The sequence below is a fragment of the Dicentrarchus labrax genome, unplaced genomic scaffold, assembly GCF_905237075.1.
Source record: "Dicentrarchus labrax unplaced genomic scaffold, dlabrax2021, whole genome shotgun sequence".
NCBI lineage: Eukaryota > Metazoa > Chordata > Actinopteri > Moronidae > Dicentrarchus > Dicentrarchus labrax.
In genome coordinates this window covers 10,318,095-10,331,229 of record NW_026136711.1, presented here as the reverse complement: position 1 = coordinate 10,331,229, position 13,135 = coordinate 10,318,095, and the positions used below count along the sequence as shown (strand labels likewise).

The 13,135-nt window shown below is 41.9% G+C and overlaps 1 protein-coding gene across 3 annotated transcripts in view; it reads right to left on the bottom strand.

Moving 5' to 3' along the window:
* Positions 1–7,880: 7,880 nt before the first annotated feature.
* The window catches only part of pdzrn3b (PDZ domain containing RING finger 3b), a 91,476-nt gene continuing 86,221 nt past the window's right edge, over positions 7,881–13,135 (bottom strand). For all 3 annotated transcript variants that reach the window (XM_051414118.1, XM_051414117.1, XM_051414119.1), the window contains 5 exons: positions 11,718–11,816; positions 11,466–11,528; positions 11,164–11,265; positions 10,809–10,925; positions 7,881–10,277 (listed from right to left, as the gene is read on the bottom strand). In XM_051414118.1, the coding sequence (XP_051270078.1) occupies positions 8,757–10,277; positions 10,809–10,925; positions 11,164–11,265; positions 11,466–11,528; positions 11,718–11,816 (1,902 nt within the window). In that variant the 3' untranslated portion in view covers positions 7,881–8,756. The remainder of the gene's footprint in view (positions 10,278–10,808; positions 10,926–11,163; positions 11,266–11,465; positions 11,529–11,717; positions 11,817–13,135) is intronic.

The window sequence follows — 13,135 nt, the reverse complement described above, 5'->3', positions numbered from 1 at the left end:
TTTGCTAACAGCAAGGCGGCCGTGTACACTCAAGCCACAATAAATAAGTGTACAACCAACAACATACTGACAATTTAGCCATTCAAAATAGTAGTTTGTCCTGAGGGATATAAAAGCAACTTTATGCTACTAAAATCACAGCTTTAGAGTCATTCTAATGACACTGACTGGTAATAGGGTGAATGGTGCCTGTGTCATTCCCACTCTGTTCCCCACATGCCTGTTCTCGCACTTTGTAACTTTTGGGCTGCGTAGCGCTTTACAGCAGTATCATGCACCACCGCCTATGTCACTGATTCTGGTGAAATTGGATCCGATTTTATAGATTTCTTTTTCTGATCTTCCGACTGATGTCCTCCAAAGATGTCCTCCAAAGTTTCCTGGAAGTTACTCAACTGCTAGGCAAGTTAGGGATGGGAAATGCTGGTTGGAACCAAAGCCGGGCATGCAGGCAACGTAACCGGGCTCAGCAGAGTCTACGGACATCATGGCAAATCATTGCCGCTCCAAAACTAAATGTTTCAATCTGATAGTTCACCTATGCAGACCCTCAAGCGATGATAAATCCTCTCAGATGGTTTTAGGGGGGGAGAAAAGCTTGGCTCTGAAGTTTCCAGTGGTACAAACAGAAAGCAGGACTGTGTCTCTTGCATTATTGGCCCCATTGGGCTCCAGATCAATATTAATATGTGAATTAACGCCTGTAGTCAGACTCTCTCTCAGAAGTGCTTCTCAGACAGTAAAGCGCTCTGTTGTCTTGTTTGGAAAAGGCTTCTCTTCATGTATATTTTGTAACTTTCCAAAACTAACAATCTAAAAGTTACACCCATGCTGGCAGAGCCTCCTATTGTCTGTGGAGGCTGTGTAACCAAAACTCCAATCTGCTCATCTCTTGATGGCCCTGACACATTCATGCAGGCAGCCTGGTGTGACAGTGCTTTACTTAACACTTAATGATGCTGCCAATATGGAGCACCGCACTCTGCAGAGTCTCTTTGAACATGAGCACCGATACAGTCTGCACACGGGTGAGGTAAATCCTTTGGATCTAGAGGGAGATGTGGAGATACAGAAGAATGACAGCACGTCTTTCCCTTTCTTTCCCTCTTCCTCTCCTTCCTTGTTCTGTTGCCGCCATCCTGCTGACTGAAGCCTATAATTTGGAATGTGTATAATGGATAAATTAGCTGTCAACCAATAAATCTGCGGGAAAGGAGCCATAGAGGTTCGTGCGATCTGACCCAGGAAACTGCGCTGTGAGAATGGCTGAGCAGAGAGGGACGAGCTGTGGGAGGACGGACCGCCTTGAGTTATGGCTCAGACGGGCCATAAACAAAACACAAGCAAAGGGGCCTTTGAAGCTAACAAGACCATGCAAGGGTCAAATACGTAGTTAGAGACATTTATGTGTCTTTGGCATTCAAAGAGTTGGCTCGCATTTTGCATTCATCTGATGGAAAAAAATGCAAGACGATGAGACAAAAATGTTTTTGAATGAAGAAGGAATGTTGGGAAAAAACTCTTATGTGGTACAACATTCCATACAAAAACATCTCATACTTTTTGCTGAAATTATGTTTCCAGATTCTTCTGTTACCACTGGTGTCATTTCAGTGTCATTTTTAAAAGTCTCCCCTGTTCCTGCCAGGCCCACGTCTGGTTAAGGAGAAGGTTGTGTGACACACCCGCTCTTCTAGCCGACCGGTTACTTGCTGCCTTAATGCCTGTCCTGACCTTTAAGTCAAAGTGCAAAGAAATGACTCAAAGACAGAAGCATCAGCATCCCACAGGCCCGACTGCAGATAATCATAGTGCCATCACACACTTGTTACAGACCACTGTGAAGGTCGCTCAGAGCTAATGGGGAACCTGAACTTTCAAATTGTGCTTTCTACTTTGACTTTTAAGTCCGATACCTTATTTTTCTTTTCTGTTACTTGTCAGTGAGGTTCTTAAAAGCCACATATCTTGTTGCTGTTAGTGTCTTTGAATTTCATCCATTTCTTTGGTTTATGACCAAATACCTAAAAAACTAATTATAGAACTTCTCATCAGCCTCAGCTGTAGTTTGTTTTACTCTGTTGAGCATGCTATTGTCTTTTTTTTTTAGAATCAAATGTTTTTTATCTTCAGAGGGAGCAGGTTTCCGCCATGTTTCTAAAATAGCCCAGAATGGAAAAACCCAAACTAACAAACAAACAACTTTTGCATTTTTTGTGAGTTTCGCAGCCTCCGTAGTTTCTCCTGTGTGTTTGGAAGGCTGAGCTGGATTCAAATGCTCCATGCCACTAAATCCTACTCACTGGTCCCTTAACACATAACCTAGATTCTGTACTTTCATATAAAATACTGTGTAGGTTTGTTCTCCAAATTGTTTGAATTAACTGGCAGCTGAGAACTGTTCAAAGATTAACAAAATTCCATTGAGTTATACAAATCACTGCATTGCAGGTGGCGGATGCTGAAACATATTTCTTTTCTTTTTGATGCTGCTTTTACCGGCACTTTTACACTTTTGACAGCTAAACTGTGATGTTTAGGCTTAACAGGTATACCGAAATGTCCTCATGATCATCCAAATGATCAATATTTTACCTCTGATCATATACTACATTTGATCTGATAAGTCAGGTTCTTACATGTTGTCCAGGCTCATAGCTCCTGCAGGTAAACAATGTGTTCCCGTCTTCTCTTCCTGCCATAAATCAATGTAATGTCTCTGTGTTGTTCCATCTCACACTTGTGATAAATCAGAATAGCTTGTGGATTTTATTATTCATTTTATAAACGTGATATATTTAGTTACCTTTGGAGGCTTGCTCATCTATCCCGGCTGTCACATGCGATTTCACAGCAAACACATTGTTCTGGATTTAAGAGTGATAAAATGCTGTGAAATACAATGAAGTTGTAAAAAACAATCCCCCGCTGATCAGATGCTTGTATTTCATCGTTGTCTCGTTTGACATCACTGCAAGCAGCATGAAAGATGAAGTCAGTCAAGATACAGACAAGAGTAATTTACATCTCTTTACAGAGTTGTACTTAAGTACATGTTTGCACTGTTCCAGTCCATACAGTAGCTCATTTAGAAAATGTCATGCTTTTATCTCTATATGTTTTATTTCTATTTTAGTCTTTTGGGTTTTCAAAAAACATATTGGAGGTAGTGTTCTATTCTATAGCATAACAAGGTTCTAGTTGGATTTTTATTCACTCAAACTGTCAAATTTCTTCACTTCAAGGGGAAAGTAACAGTTTCTATAAAACCATGAATCCATTGCTGATAATATCTAACAAGGTTATCATGGTAATCCTAATACCCTGGACTTAAACCACTGATCAGTCATGCAAGTCAAGGTCAGAATGATTGCTCTAGATACAAATATCCACTAATTAAATTAAGGGATAAAAAAAAATACATCAATTGAACCTATTGAAGATATGTACAAGATTCCAGTTAGTAATGAGAGCTAGAGATTTATTGCCTCAAGTTAGAAAGTAATATTTTGCGATATTTCAATTTTCCATGCCGAGCTCCTCTTTTACGTCAGCAATATGTTTTGGGTGCAGCCTTACGTTTTATTGTGAATATCACGTTTTTTAGAACACAACTCCTCAAATATTCAGCAGTCGGAGACTAAAAGGCTCCGAGGACATGGCTCCACATCTGAGTGCAACCTTTTTTGACTGATGTTCAGACGATGATGGAGAGCATGAATGTGTGCTTCAGCGTTTCTTCCTGTTTATCCAGCAGCTTGTTCTCTTTAATCCAAGATGTGAGACGTGCTAACACAGTCTCAGCACCTGCTGAACTTGCTGGAATGATGTTCAGCCTCTGAGGTTTATCACACCGAGTAGAAACCCCCCCCAATTGGTTATCTCCATTTAGGTCATGCAAAAATCAGACACTAGAAGCAGATTTTTACCAAGACGTGACACAATTGAATTCTGCTGTCATCTGTCAAATTAAATATTTGTGACTATGACAGCACTTGTAAACATGGCACTGTGAGGGATAATGTCTGGGCTTGTCGAGCAGGTTCACTGCTTCTCAGTCTCAAACGGCAAAACGGCATCAGAATCAGCAGCGCTCACAGGCAGCAGAGGAGCCGCCTCCTTATCAGTTAATGGATGAGTACACTGGAATGTCGGCCTGCTCTCCGCGCTGACATTTAAACTGATGAGTCCTGCTCTCCAGCCCAAACACAGGACTGTCAAACGGGTGGGGAGACGAACACTTTTATCCCAAAGATAATAAAAATACATGAGGGTAGTAAAGCCAAGTATGTCATCGACTAATCTCCCAGCATTCTGTTGTGGTGGGGAGGGGGGCATCCCTGAATTGATTGTTGAGCTTTTTGTTTGCCTTGCATGCCATATTGTTATCTCCCATTAAAAGAGTGTGTACAGGGACTTGTACCCAGACATAAATCACAAGGCTTGGGTTCGGTCAGGTTTAAGGAGGTGTAATCAATTATACTCTAGCAGACACAGAGGAAGAGGCTGAGCTTGCACCCGAGCCTGCTCTTATTATCATAAGTGATGTTAAGTGATGCAGAGTCAAACATTAAGACGAGAAATGAATGAACTACCAGGTCTGACAAATTACACAACCTGAAGACAGTACTTTGGATTTCATCAAGCATAAAAGAGGTTTAAGTTTAAATACATCACACACTGACAAATGTTTGTTATATGTATATGAGCTGCATAAGGGAGGGACATTTTGTGGTGAGGGGTAGTTGGAAGTTTGAATGTCAGTCAGTGACAGTGTAGTCAGACTTCCTCTGACGTTATTGCTCCACTGATTTTACATAAATCAGTTCACTTGTTATAGGGAGTACTACTCAGACTCTGAAAACTCTTGCAAACTAGGAAAGTCTGAGAAAAGTCTCAAGTGGCTTCAAATTTTTGAATTTGCAGTCTCCTTATGGGCATGGAGTTTGAAAGACATGGAAATTTATAATACCAGGCAGGGAAGGTTTCATGAAAGATGCTGTCACAGATTCACAGTTTTTGGAGATAATCATACATTAGACATATCTCAACCTCTGCTGCTTCAATTTCGACCAGTATTTTGCACGTGTCACTTGTGATTACTCAAATTCTATCAAAGTGAAATATTAAGTTGCTGCGGTGCCAATTTAAATAGTAGCCAATGATGAGGATCTAGACACTATTGTGTTCAAATAATTAAAAGCAGCATTAATTGATTTTTCTGGCCCCTTGTGGAAGCAAATCATGACATAAATATATTTTCTATTAACATAGATATGGCTAGCGTGTTAACAAACAACTGCCTTTTTACACATCCAGCAACATTAGCATTCATTTGGAGTTGTATTCTCTGCCATCCAACTATCCAAAGTCCAAAATTGACTCCTATTTGGTCTGTTTTGGTCTGTCTGGAGTCTTTTAGCTGATAAATGCTCCTCTATGCTCACCAGCTAGTCCCTCACTGTTATCTGTTGTTTTTTGTAGGTTTATCAGAGCTCTTTTTTGTTTTAGTTTCAGTTTCCTGTATTCTGTTGACACACATGGGAAGCTGTTGAACACGAGGTTGATGAAAAAGGTCAGAACCCAAACAGTTCAGTTGTGGGCTGTAAAACCGAACAGTGAGCTGAAAGATGTTAAAATGCTCTGTAGAGCTGAAAAAAGTCAGGTTGTGGTTCTATGTGGGTCTGTCACTACGATGGACGCTTCACTCAATTAACCCATGGTTAAAAAAACATATTGATTAGTGCAGCTTTAAGCTAAGCTCAACCGTAATTGAAGCATCACATTATGATTAGTGTGTGATTTAATAAAGATACAGGTCAAACTCCTCAATACTGAATTTGCAAATGCACTTGAAGGAACACACTAAATGCATATTAATGTCGCCCTAATTGGTGTTGCCTCATTAAAACACAAAGGATGGGTTTGATGGAGGTGACAAAAGTAGTGTATTAGCAGAGAGTCTGAGCTGCCTTTGTCTGCAGTAATGAGGCACTGAGCTGCTAATTGAAGGATCATATGGGACTGAGGGTATGAGGTCCCTCTAACAGATGGTAAGAGTCTTGAGTCAGATAAATAAACCATTAGCCCAGCAAGGAGATATCGCCATGTGAGGGAGTCTCATGCCAGCGTCAAAGACAACTTGGTTGACAGTGTATTATATCAGATTTCTATGAACTGATGTGTTTGGCTGAGAAAGGGCAATAAAAGATGATGGAGGGCTGCCACCACTGCAGTTTTCTCAGGATGACAAGAGAAAACAAAAGATAAAACTTTCTGTTGTTAGGCCTCAACTGTCAGATCTGGACAGCAGGGATCTCTGCTGATTGGCAGGTTTTATGTTAATGCCAGACTGACATGCTGTTGCCCTACTTGGGCTCTGACATGAAACAGCCAACAGACTTCTTTTTGCCTCAGGGCTTGTGATATCATTACTACAAGCTGGCAAGTTTACATGAACAGAGAGTCTGTGATTCCATTAAGAATGCATATCCTATATTTAAAAATGTATTCAACAAGAGATCAAGGGGGGCTTTTATTACCCAGTGTTAAACTCTGCCATAGTAATGTTGAACAAGCACCAAAAGGAAAATTGGATTGGAAGTGAATCCAGCTGTGTTATCTTCAAACCTAAGAGGAACATGAACATGGTGTTCTACATTATGAGCAATCTCACTGTATACATCAATGGACAATCACCCATTCATACTTATTGGGAATTGGATACAGTAGCTATTGGAGGAGAATAATATAATTTGGAGAGCAGAGGTAGCTTTTATAAGCACACATTTGCAGATAGATTCAATTGTTAAAGGTGGATTTCAATTAAAAGGCCCTACACAGCCATGGTTCATCCACCCACACTGGTGTTTCTACCTGCCTGATGAGACCTCTTCAGAGGCCTGTGTGGGAGTGTACAGACTGTGCTTGATTGAGATCTCTCTGACTCTCCTGCTGGGTTTGTTGCACCTTTTTGTTAGAGAGAGTAAAGAGAGAGTTTGGTGATCTCATGTAATTCCAGCCAAGCTACACAAACCAGTGCTGTAGTACTGGAGTCCAGACTTAAGACGTTTTTTCTATTGTCTCGGACTTGTCTTGAACTCGTTGGTATTTGCATTCGGATTTTGCCATTGGCCTAGCCAAATATTTTAGTTGGTCTTGAGTGAGTCCGGCAATCGTTTTTTTTTCTGAAGTAACCTCCATCAAAACAAAATGAAAAGGGGTACTGGTTGAATTCAGAATCCATCTAGAACGGGCATAGACATTGGCAGCCTGGTAACCATGTTAACCCGGCAGCGATTTGGACAAGAACCTCTTTGGACTCGGTCTCGACCAGCCCTGGTTTTGGACTTGGACTCAACAAAAGTAGTCTAGTCGACTACAGCACAAAAAAAAAATCTTAAAATGTCAGAGTTAAGCAAAACTAATTCCTTGACAACTGATTACTTAAACTGTGCTCGGAACAAATTATGTTATTTGTACATGATTGTGTTATTTGTTCGTGAGAAAATCAAATCTTAAAACATTTGACACTTATATTTACATTTCTATGATATGACTCATGCTTTTGAGCAGGATTATTAAAGGCAGGTTTAAAGCTGTGGTACTGTATTACACTAAATCCACAGGGATTTCTGCACTCAAACAATAGGCCGCATTCTTTCAGAGGAAGTTTCAGGCTGCAAACAGTGTTTCTGATGGACAAAAACAATCGCAGACTCCCACGGTACACAGATTAGCACAGAACACAGTCTTTTGATGAGTCTCTCTATAAAATACGCTTAGTCACATTATATACTGGGTTCATTTGGATTCATTTCTCCCTTGTGTGGTTGCCTTTTTGGTGATCCAACTCTTACAAAAGACAAATTCCAACAACATTTCAAAGCTCATCATATATAAAACAATAATTTATTATTTCTCTCATTTTACAAGACATCAAATTGTGTGGCTAACTAAGGATTTGTTAAGCTGTTATTCTGTTCAATACATGAAACCCTAAGAAAGCAAAATTGACTACAAGGTGTGCTTTAACAAACACAGACATTTAAATTTCAATGTGAGAAACATCTTTCTCTAAAGATACGTACATACACAATGGTATCATGTTATGTTGTTCTCTACATTATGTAACAGATGGTACATCGCTGGTGGTATTAACTTTGGGAAATCAGCACCATTAGAGAGAAATTCAAACTAAAAAAAAAGTGGATTTGTTACAAAAAATTTATTTTTTAATTTACAAAACGTCCTTTTGAAAAGGATTATGTGTTCTACCTTGCAGGAAAATATGGTTCCATAAAAGCATTAAGTATGCATAACAGTAAAATACTGATAAGAGATATATAGTACGAACAAAATAATGTAAAATAGTGTAAATGCTGGCTGTTTATGTATGGCACACGGTCTTTACACACTTTCAAAACCTTCCAAAAAACTAAAATATTGTGTTTTTGTTTCCAAAATTATTCAAAAGAGCAAGCACATAGGTAGAAAAGGTAATTGAAAGAATTTGAAAAAAGTTTCCAAAATCATCCTCAAAGCCATATTCCATCCATGTCCAACCATCATCTAAGGACCTTCCCTTCACCACAGGGGTGGAAAATGTTCTTCCAGAAAAGGCTTTCCTTATTTCCTATTTACAAAATGTTGCCACATTGAACGAGGCAGGAATCTCTACCCCAACTGGTAGTGTCCTATGTACAGTCCAGTCTGTCCTCCTCTGGCTGGCCTGCCACCTGAACTCAGAGCATGACTTAGACTGTGGTCACAGACAGGAGTGAGTTGTACACCCTTGTGCCATCAGGTGACTTGGTACCATGGGTCAGCAGTTCCTGGATGGTCATCCAGTTGTCAAATATTTTCTTATTTCTCTTTTTCATCATCTTTTTGTGGCTGAGTTCGATAATGTTGGGCTCCTTTTTGTCCTCTGTGCCGGCCTGCTCCTTCAGACAGTCGGCTCGGCTCTGCTTCATGAACTCACGGCGCTGCCTCTGCTCTTTGGCGCGGACTGCGTGCTGCTTCCTCTCCTCCTTGCTCCAGTAGCGGCCCATCTTCAGCTCGCTTATGGCGTCATCATCTGTGGTCATACCGCTGCGCTCCTCGTGAATGCGCAGGGCGCGCTCCCTCAGCAGCTTGTCTCGCACAGGCCGCTTGGTGATGTAGCGTGTGCCGTCGCTGCGGATCTTCACCTTCCACTCCATCTTGGGGTCCAGGTCACTGGGGCTGATGGGGTCCCGGTACATGCTGACCAGACTCATCTGGCTCTGGGCGTACTCCACTGCAGATTTCTGCTGGATCAGTTGCATGTAGCTCTGGTAGTGCTGGGCGTGGGCGGGGATGTGGGCGTGCTTGTAAGGTGAATGTGGCTGGGAAAAGTTCCGCCCAGACTTACTGGACTCCCCCTGCTTCCTCTCCTTGCTCTCTGTTTGCAGGTCTCCATCTGGATCCTTGGAGGAGCCTCTGCTCCGACTGGGCGCACAGGCTTCCTGGACGGGGGACAGGAGAGGTTTGAGCATCCTGCCGTTAGAGCTGGTGGAGCCGGATGCCCCACTCGGACCCTGATTCTCTGCGCCTCGGCGGAGAGAGTTGTCTGGAGACAGCTCCAACGTGAGAGGGGTGCTGCGGCAGCTCTCGCCAGTGTTGTAGGCACTGGAGCTGTCTTTGTCTGATTTCTCTGGCAGCTCTGTGATGTCTGAGAGCTCATGGCGGCGTGCGTCGATGCTGGTATTGTAGTTGCGGAAGCCACTGTTGTGGAGCATCCAGGACTCACGGCACTGCTCCCTCAGCAGCTGCATCTTGTGAGCACGGACAATATTCAGGCACTCCAGCTCGATGGTGCGCAGCTCCTCGTTGAGAAGCTCAAGCTCTTTGTCCACACCGTCTTGGTCCTGACCTTCTGCCCCACCACCCTGGCAGTACAGACCCTGGGCGCCACTGTTCCTCATCTGGCACTTCAGCTCCAGGAGTTCCCGGAAGCGCTCGCACTCATCAGCCGTGATGCCCAGGAAGTCGGCATCAGCGTAGTCTGCAGAGATGAATGACTCGCCGCTGAAGGGCAGGTCGGTACTGCCGAGGGTGTCCTGGCTGTAGGTCAGCTTTCTGCAGCTGCCCAGCGTGTTGGAGGCCGTGGTCTGGTCGTCACCGAGGTTCTCCTGCTCCGAGCTCTCGTCATTTCGCGTACTCTCGTCTGTGCGACCAACTCCGCTGTCCTTCTCATGGTGGTTGGACAGCAGTGTGGCTGTGTCTGTGGTGCCTCCATCCTCCTCTAGCTTCTTCTGTAAAAACAGAAAATATTTGTTTGTGATTGTGAGTGGAAATACAATATTCAGTATTATTGAACATAATAATGTAATAGTTATGTGTTACACACTATATGTAATGTATTACACAGGACACTGGTGTATAATATATATAGTCTTCTTTTAGCAGGCATAATATAGTTTTGATAATTCCAATACTGTGGTAAGAAGCAAATACACTGTTTTATAAATAGAATTGATCTACTTTTACTACCACTACTAAAATGTTGCTTTATTTAAAACTACTTTTAATTTGAAATGGACCTATAACAAAGGCTTCACATAGTTTGTCAATGAGCTTCTGCCTTTCCGTATAAGTCTCCATTTTCTGTAAAGGGAAAAACCATGGCTATAAACAACTGAACAGCTGCTACCCTCAGCAGAACTGGCTCGTCCAAAATAATCTATATATGAACATATGCGTGAGTGCAGATTGATTGTGCTACTTTGCCTCTTCACGCTGTGTGTGTGTGTGTGTGTGTGTGTGTGTGTGTGCGGTGTGTGTACCTGCTGTAACATGCTGGCAGTGAACTGCATGGCCTGATGGTGCTGCTGCTCCAGCATGTCCATGTGGAGGTCATCCAGGAAGTCGTTCCTGTCATCATCCATCCAGCCCTCGTCCAGCTGAGACGCAGAGAGGAGATGAGACGCCTCATTAGATGCAAATATTCCACTGCAGAGTTTTACTCAAAAAACGGATCATCCATTATTGAAAGTCCTGCTCTTGTTTGTTCAAAACAGAGCTCGCCTTGAAGGACACACCATATCTGGTTCCAAAATCGACCATATGAGGTTTTGAAATGAAATATTTTGTTGTCATTAACCTTTACTGAGAACACACCCATAATGACATCCTAATTACCTGGATCTCTGGTCTGGCCACCAGCAGAGAGATATTCTGGTTACCCTCACTGGTCAGCAGCGTTACAGCATCCTCCCGGTTCTGGATTTCAACACCATTGATCTTGAGGAGTAAAAGGAAATATTGAAATACCTGATCTTTCTTAAATTAAATTAAGATATTTGTACCCTTGAAATGTGCTACATTAAACTCCAACCACCACTTCTTAAAGTTTGCAGTGAGTACAATACTTTTTTCCAATATTAATTTACAAGCAAGCATGGGTCACAGAATAGCAAAAAGACATATAAAATGGATCTTACCTGAATGATTTTGTCTCCTTCTCTAATTCTGCCGTCCTTTGCAGCAATGCTGTTTGGATCAATCTTAAGAAAAGAGAACGAAAGAGTGTGAGCTTACTACTCTGACATCACCTTTCTGTGTTGTGTTTTCACATTTTTGGGGATATTTGTTCAATATCTGAGTTAAAGTGAACATCATCACTGCTGACAGTCCTAGCAGCTGCTATTTACTTACTGCTGAATTAGACTTGAGAGCTACCCTGCACCACATACCTCACTAATGTAGATCCCAGCCTCATCCTCATCATCAGTCCTGTAACAGATCGTCAGGCCGAGCTTGTCTTGAATATTGGCTCGGTACAAATCCACTTCCTGGTGAGACACATGCACAAATTAATATCCCACACATGTAGAAATTATTAGTCTTTTTCCCCAAGATTAAGGAGAAAATGGTTGTATATTTTCTCATGTTTTTCTGGACGGACTGAATATATTGACCACGTAATGGGATCATGGAGCAGCAGTGATCCATCAATCACTGTAATGAATCTTTCAGCTGGACGCAGGGAAGCTGTTGGCTTTCCTAGAGGCCCACTGACAGAATGAGAGATGATGCAGTGGACTGCAGACGGGCAGAGTCCCGTTTTTCACGTGTCAACACCTGTAATCTCACAGATACAGATAAAGATACGAGCAGTGCTGTTCTTTGAGGGCAGAGGATGGGGCTCTGTTAGGTTAACCCCCCAAAACAGAGTCGCAGTCGAATACTGAACACTGTCTCATAAGTAGTTTCCATTTATTTTGAGAAATACATTTACATTTGGGAAATAACTTTGCAGAGTTGGGGGTATGTGCTGGACTGTTTCTTGGCCGGCTGCAGTGACTTCCTAGATTAGCTTGAGCCAGCTATTTGTAAATCCATTGCTAAGTTTGTGCAGTCTTTCCTAACCTCTTTTCCTAACTTCTGATTTGTTCCAAACTAGTGATTTACTTAATCAGTCTGCACCAACATAACCTAAGGAATATCTTAGCTATTAAAGTGTGGTCAGTGTTGCATTCAAAAGCTGTAACAAAACTTCTCGGCCAATTTAGTGACTTTCTCACTAGATTTGATTACTTTTAAGACCCCTTCAGAGTCTTCAATCTTATATTTAATCTCCATATTTCTAAATAGTTTACGTTGTAATGGATATGCAAATTACCGTGTGATGCAATCTAGTGACTTTTTGAGCAGGCTTTCCATTGAAAACACCAGTTTTAGCAGGACATACGATACAGTAACGATATATTAATCTTAAGTTGTAAATGTGGTTAATACTTTGTTTTATTCATACTTCTTATCATTAATATCCAATATCCACCATGGAGGAATATGTGTTTCAGAGTTGTAGTACTCATACAGTTTAGAATGCATGGGAAATATCCAAGCATGCAAACTAGCTGACATTATTTGGTAATTCAGTTTAATGTTAGCACACTACATTTTGTACTTCTTGCCAATACATGGCCCTACTTCTAAGTCATTCTTGTGACACACTGGGATTAGTCAGTGTTTGTCTGCTGTGCATCTGCCGTTAGCTGCCCTTAACTTTACCTTCCTGGTCTCAGCCTCATTGCTTCTTCAGGGATATTATTAATATTGAACAGTAGGTGGCTGGGGTGTAATGGGAGGGGGTGTCGGGGTTGGCAGA